The 7,542-nt window shown below is 44.8% G+C and overlaps 1 protein-coding gene across 1 annotated transcript in view; it reads right to left on the bottom strand.

Moving 5' to 3' along the window:
• The window catches only part of LOC109485795, a 5,309-nt gene extending 2,835 nt beyond the window's left edge, over positions 1-2,474 (bottom strand). The window contains exons 1-3 of the mRNA XM_019789479.1: positions 1,725-2,474; positions 685-862; positions 279-312 (exon numbers count right to left, since the gene is read on the bottom strand). Of these exons, the coding sequence (XP_019645038.1) occupies positions 279-312; positions 685-862; positions 1,725-1,997 (485 nt within the window). The 5' untranslated portion in view covers positions 1,998-2,474. The remainder of the gene's footprint in view (positions 1-278; positions 313-684; positions 863-1,724) is intronic.
• Between the last annotated feature and the right edge of the window lie 5,068 nt (positions 2,475-7,542).

Consider the following 7,542-nt stretch of genomic DNA (forward strand, 5'->3'; position numbering starts at 1 on the left):
GGTAGTTCTCTGTGTACTAATTGTCTGTTTTTATACCAAATGTTTCTTCTGTTCCTGCAATTAGCCCTTGGGCATGAATTTGCAATAAATCAATTATTATAATCAACGTAAACATTGGGATTCAGGTATCCAAGTGTTCAAAATATTATTGTGTGATAGTACTAGTCTTAGAGTGCCTGCCAAGATTTGTCGTTAAAAAATCAGAAAACTATATACTAGTAGTCTCAGATGTGCCAACATTTAGGTAAGAGTTGTGGGGAAAAAAAAAAGGAATGATACCTTTCTTGCCTTTTCCACCTCTCTTTCCTCCACCTAAGAAAATATAAAAGAATTGTTATAAATAAAATGTCACAAATAATATCATAACACCAAACAAAGTCAAAGAAATGTCTATAATAATGAACAATAATGATTTCTCAGCATTTATATTTTATCACCACATACTTCTTGCTAGCTACTATCTGCTATACTAGTATACTGTCACCTAGTCTCCACCAGACTCCTTTTTGTCGCTGACAATATAGTAGAAATTGCCAAAGGGTGAATGATCTGAAAGAGGAGGGAGAGTTAGTTGGGCAGATAACTTTACAGGACCTCCTCTGGGAAACTATCCAACATTCTTGGCCACTGATTCCTGCTACATTCTCAGCCGCCGAAGGAGCCTGTTGGAGACTAGAGACTAACCTCCACCCCGTTTTGCTCGGCTTAAGGGTGGGTCACCTGCGGGGACAGAGTCGTCCTCATCTCGGGCCTCCTCCGCTTCCTGCCCGATGATTTCTCGCACAACGTCCGGTAGTGCTATGTTAATGTCGAGCGGGGGCAAGTTCCGTTTGTCCCTGCCATTCCTGAGGATAGCAGAGAGCTGGGGAAGAACAAAAGACGAGAAAAAGTTATTACAGCGATCTAAGCTTATGCGGTGAGCAAACGTACAGTCAAACCTGTACCAGTAACCACGCTAAGTCTACCTCTGCTAGCCTGGATACCAGACCCACAGCACACTATACATGTACTACTATCCCCAAAGTTATCTAGTGTGCTATAACGTAAGACCTAGTATGCTGTGGATCTCGCATCCAGGCTAACCTCTGCAAGAGGACCCCCTGGCCATTTTGGCCACCACTGTTTGCTGATCCCTGATTATTTTCCACATTGAACCAAACATTACGAATAATGTCAACAGCGACCACCTGTTAACTGTGACTATGTTCTTCACATCCCTTAAGAGGTCTCTACCTACACGATTGACTGAGTACAAAAAGCAACAAGCAAGGCCGCATTTTCCGTTCCTATTGTTAAACCATAGGCAACCCCCGACGGTCTGTAACGTGTTGTCGGGATGTGACATACCTCTTCTGCACCTTAATGAGCTATTAACACAACCTTGCAGCAAATTTTTGTCTTCTCTTCTTTACCCTGCATTCTGGAATGCTATGAATGACTGACCTATATTATTGCATCATTATACATATACTATTTCTTCATTTCACCGTGTTATACGTATAATACATTTAGTTCGTCCGCTTCACTGTAAATGTACTTGTTATTTTCAGATGTAAACACCTTTCTCCAAAGAGAGCTAATTTTCTAACTACGTACGTCAAGACTGACATTTAGTTCACCCCATGAAAAAGACATGTTTGCCGCGTAAGGCCAAAGGTTACGCGCCATTGTTACTACATGATGCAGCAACCCGAATTCTCACCCAGCAACTTTTCTCGACTCACCTGGTCCCCGGCCGCTGCCAGACTCCTGTCGGCGGGAGGTTCCGTCTCTCCCGTCAGGTGCGGCCCCACGTCCCGCTTGACGGCGCCGCACGCACACCTGGCGGCCCTCAGTTCCTCCACCTGGCGCAACAGGTACACGAACCCGCTCACGCCGAGCCCCAGAGACGTCAGGACCAGAAGCGCCACCGCGAAACTCACCGCGTAGAAGCTGCGGCGGGGAATCACCACGACTTCCCCGCGGTCTCCCCTGGTGGGGGAAGCTCCCAGCGCCATAGTGCTATCGGCGGTGCAGGGTACATGGACGGTCTGGGCGTGTTCGCAAACTTCGGGAGCCCGCACGGAGGTCAGGACGCGAAGCTCCGCCCCCTGAGCGCCTCAGGTGGGTAACTTAAGCAGGCAAACAATCGCTCGTGTCACTTTCGTTCCGAGAAAAACTGGGACTTCTGGGAATTTTGGACAAATATGGTCATGGCGGGCTGGTGGCGATGATTCAAACGCGCACAAAAGTTGTTCAAGTGCTGTAGAAAAATGGCAACCACACCGAGAATATTTCTGGTGGACGCGATTATCTTAGAGACTTGGTTACTTGCGAACAGTCTGCGTGTGTGAGGCATATTAGTCTCGTATGCAGGCTCCGTAGGGCGGTAACGCTCGAAGGAATCGACTCTATGAGGCAAACAGAACGGGTTTGGGAGCCGGGCTAGTGACTACGAGGACTAAAGTGACTTGACTAAGTTGTCTGGTCTAACCAACCCTCGGGCCCTTTTCAGAATCCTAGTAGACCATTCCTAGCGATCAGAAGCTATCCCATAGAGTTTTCGCCAATTATGGCAGATATATCTAGTCGAAAGGAAGGACTGGCGCAAGCTCATGTTTCAGCCTATTTTCATTGAAGGAAGGTACAAATGTACTTAAAAAGGCATGTTGATCATCGACAAAAACACAACTCAAACATGCACGGATTTCAGGAACGTTCTCGCACAAATGCCGATGTTTCTCTGGGCTCCCGTCCAAACCTGGACTAGCTTGGCTGGAGTCCAAACTATAACCGCCCATTACCGGTCAATAGACACATTCCGGAACGTCTTAACAACAAAAGTGCTGTCTGGAGAATGGCAGGCTCGGTATGCAGACATTAAGGAAGGCTAAAGTAAAGAGACTCTTTTTACACAACCAAGTGTTTAATCACAGGCGACGTTTCCGTGACCGTCTGTCACCTTCCTCAGGGCAATTCTGACGTCAGATGTGAATAAAGCACTTCAGAGTTGTGTCTCTTTACTCAATGACTTGCCAACCTGATGAAACTATTCACGGACTAAGGATGGCTAGAAACAAATCTATGGCATTCTGATGCTCTCCGAAGTTTCATGAAAATTATAGTGAAGGTTTGAATTTTCTTGGCCACATCCACACCTATAAAGACTGCCTTGTACTAAGTTGTAGTCGGTCTTGCAAGCACGAATTCCGGAGCTCTATAATTAAAGATTTTTTTTGACGCTCTGCCAAGAAGTACTAACTTTGATTGTGCGTCGTTCAAAAGAATTTCAAGGCCGTTCCCCTGCACAATAGGAGCTAAGTGAACTTGATAACGGGCATAGCGGCTGACTTTTGTGGAGGGGACTTTTGTTGTGCGGTGACCTTTTGGCGCCTTTTTGTTGACATTGTTTGTCAATGGGACGAATGTGGCCAACAGGTGAGAGGGTAGGTGCGCCCTCTAGCGGCGAATGATCTCATTGCAGCCAAACAGGTGGCATGTACATGTATGTGAGGGGAGTCCCGGTATTGAAACTCAATCTGCTGATATAATCATTTGCAGAATGGACTCAAACGTAGCGTTAAAGCGGAAGAAAACCTGCCTACCTGCCTAAGTGCCCAGGCCAGAAGAAAACTATCTACCTATTTTTTCTCAACGGTAAAAGGAATGGTCATGCACTGTACGAAAATGACATAGAAAGTCGCGCGATCGCGCATGATGCTTTGATCTGGAAAAATATGTAGAATATTGGGTTACAAACTCCGATATGTAGAACATGTATTCACACGATCGTTTATAGCCATAAATCACTTCACGGCTCAGAAGCGCCACCCAACGAGCAAAGGGTCAAACTGCAGCGTGCGCACTTCTGCTTTTTGCAAAGCGTGGGTGGATTACACAACGTACAATGTAGGGGATTTCCAACGCTGAATAAGCAAGATTGTTTACGACCAAAAAACTCAAACAAGAAGTGATACAATACATCTCACATGCAAGTAGCTTGACATATATAATAAGCTTCATAGATGCCAGCAAGGAGGTTAAACAGACTTTTGAATGATACCACCTTGCACATTTTGAAAATTCACTGGTCAGCATTGCTGACCAATCAGAATTCGTCACAACACAAAAATGGCGGTTGCAAAAAATGTCGGTGCTGCCAAATCGAACAACGTTTGGAGACATTTTCTCTCTTAGATACACACATAGCCTGACACTGACCTTGAACTGTGCAATCTGTGTCCTTGAACTTCAGTTGCTTGCCCTAAGATGACCCCAAGGTGTAGGCTCAGGCCGCCCAACAGCTTTTCAGCTCACAGTTGCAATCCACCCTGGTGAAAAAAGCAAACACTCCCCACACATACAAACAATCCCACTTCATGTTGATTAGATAGACTCCGTAATAATGGTTTACCTGCTAAAGACACATTTCGTTGTTTCCAGTACAGTTAGAAACACAAGTAACGATCAAATGAGAAAATTGCAACGAGAAAAGGGATATAAATACTTCAGTACAACGTGTAACAAAAATGCCAAACCTATCCTGGCTTGAGGGTCAACATGGCAAGGGCACCTCAGCTGGTGAAGGATGGATTTGAAACATCCACTGATGGTTTTGCTGCCATTTCACTCACCATCGTCACATAAAGTGATATTTTCTCCACGAGATCTCTTGATATTTCTTCTCCTTCTTCAGTCAGGATAAGAAAAACACAGGCCACCGCCCGGCCACCATCTCTGCAGCGCCAGCTCAGCGTCGGGACGCTTTGGAACACTGAGAGGCCCGGATCCGGGGATTTACCGAAAAAGTCGTTTGACAAAATCGGACCGGTCTAAAAGTTTTGCAGCGGGGGTGGGAAGGGAGTTTTTCCACCTTTTTATTTGTCTGTGTGATGTTTTAAACATGCACTAAGTAACACAAAATTGTTCGTTGAACTTAGTTAAAATGTATTTAAAGGCACATATTGCAGAAGACCTTGCTTCTGAGTTTATCTGGCATTTTTTTGTCGTAATCCTCCCCTTTTGGCAATTGTAAATGGCTTTTCCCTAGCAACGGTTGCCAGGATCGTGTTCCCCAGGCCGCGGGATTTCCCCGGGAAACTTGGGCGAGGTTTCAGAACCGCCCACAGGTTCCGCTTTTCTCACAGGTGGCCTCTTTTAATCTCCAAGCAGATCCTAGGGTGGCAAAAGACAGTATCAAATTGGCCAGGCAGTATATCCATTGGCCAGAGAGGGTCCAATACGCCACACAATGGATACTGCATGGCCAACTTGATACGGTCTTTTGCCACCCTAGGATCTGCTTGGAGATTTGCCTTTCTGTCATCGGGTGACCTCGGGTTAACCGCAGCCAACCGCAAAGTGCGATAAGGATACTTTTATTTGTATAGGATGTTCTATTTCATTTGGGCAATCAAATATGTTCTGTTTTGCTGCTACAAAGATGGGGATAGTCAAGAAAATGTGATGATGCTGAAACAGACTTTAGTGAGTCTGGAATATCATGTTACTGACCATCGAAAATGCAACATTTGAACTAAACCATTTAACAGGGGTAGGTGAAAATGGGTCATTTATCCTAGATAGGAGCCGAATCTAGCCTATACAAGGCCTTTCTAATCAGTTAGCGATAGCAAAACATGAAAACATCGGAAACCCGAAAATCGGAAATATCATGTAAACACAAAATATATTGCTTTTTCAGATTTTTATTCTTCATTTTTATTGTTCACATTTATTAACATATAAACTAGTCTGGTGGCAGAGACCAATAAGCGTGCAATGCGGTCCATACAAAGTTTTTTTGTTGTTTCTATATCTCTGAGGTGTGCTCTTTCAGAATCTGAATGATGCCACTCTGTCATCCTTGGGCAATTCCCACAATATGCAAATTAAGGTGGCCATTACTGAAAATCCAGTTTTCGTCAATATCTCAGTAACTACTCATGGTATCAGAATAATTTTGGTGTCTATCCCCATCTTTTGAGGGATAACGAATTAAATTAAGCCATTTCGGTAAAGATAGAACCACTATTTTTTGCTAAATTATGCAAATTTGGGCCGCGCAATATGCAAATTAGGGCGGCCATTACTGAAAATCTGTTTTTCGTCAATATCTCAGTAACTACTCATTGTATCAGAATAATTTTGGTGTCTATCCCCATCTTTTGAGGGATAACAAATTGAATTAAGCCATTTCAGTAAAGATAGAACCATTATTTTTTGCTACATATGCAAATTTGGGCCTTGTCTGTTATTGACGCACCTGGCTGCCAGCAAGGAGGGGTCCTAATTCCGACCCATGTTTCATGCAAACGCACATGCCTTGGTATAGTTTATCTGACCCAAAACCTGTTCAATATTGAAAGACAATTCTAAGTTTACTTAAGTCTAGATAGCAGACGTCTTCTAGCACGAAACGCCGCTTGCGTATGATTGTAGACACTGGCTGTTGGTTAGCTCTGGCTCATATATCTGTGTTGGGTATGAAGTCCTGTCGTCTGATGCTTAAGATCTTCCTCACGCATTCACTATAAGAAGCATCCAGTGATTCCAGTCTCTTTTCTTGGCTGATTTCCACATACAGTGTAGTAGGTTTCAAAGCCAAGCTGGTTGAAGGCTGCTGAGGCCTTTCCATGTCCACAGTCTAGCTCATTGTCCATCTGTCCTTTGTTGTTGGTGGAGCTCCCAAGGTAGGTGAAGTTCTCCGCCACTTTCAATTTGTTCTCGTCAATGGTCACGCTTCTAAGAGGAGCGTGTGTCCCTATCAGCATGTTAATTGCTTTTGGCCCTGATGCTGAGCCCAATGCTGTCTGCAGACGGACTATGTTGGTCACTAGGGGTTGGAGATCTCTGGTGTTTTCCGCTATGTCGCAATGTCGTCTGCAAAGTCAAGGTCGGCAAACTTTGTCTCTGGAACCCCCTTTACCCCCCTTTTCTCCTGTTGCTTCCCAAGTACCCAGTCGATAGCCACGGGAAAGAGGATCTGTGACAGGACACAACCTTGGAGGACCCGTCTTCAAACCAACCGCTGTATCCTTCAACCGTCCGTACACATATACAACACTTCGAGTTTCAGTATATCTGTTTAACTGCATACATAAGTTTACTTGGTAGTCCATAACTGTACATGATAAAGAGGGACTTTAGATGCTATCAAACGCCTTGCAGAAATCAATGAATCTGATAGCTAGAGGGGTTTGCAGTTCAGCACATTTCATCCACCGCAGGGTGAAGATCTGCTCAGCACAGGATCTCTTTGAGCGAAACCTAGCTTGTTGCTCGCAGCTCCCAGAGGACCTTGCCTACTGCATCTCATGAGGTTCAGGAGGCATTTGGCATACATCTTCACTGGTATAAAAAAGAATTGTCACTCCCCTTAAGTTATCACATTCATTCAGGTTTCCCTTCTTTTCCCACACTTTAAGCCTATGTCACAATTCAAGAAAGAGCCCGCTCGGCGTGTTTTCGGCCTGTGTTTTGGCACTACCGAATTCGGAACGGGACCTGGAAGGCAATAGGCAGCTGCCGGCCTATTTTATGGCCCCGCGACGTCAGCAAATT

This window comes from Branchiostoma belcheri, unplaced genomic scaffold (assembly GCF_001625305.1).
Source record: "Branchiostoma belcheri isolate BF01 breed outbred unplaced genomic scaffold, Haploidv18h27 scaffold78, whole genome shotgun sequence".
NCBI classification, from domain to species: domain Eukaryota; kingdom Metazoa; phylum Chordata; class Leptocardii; order Amphioxiformes; family Branchiostomatidae; genus Branchiostoma; species Branchiostoma belcheri.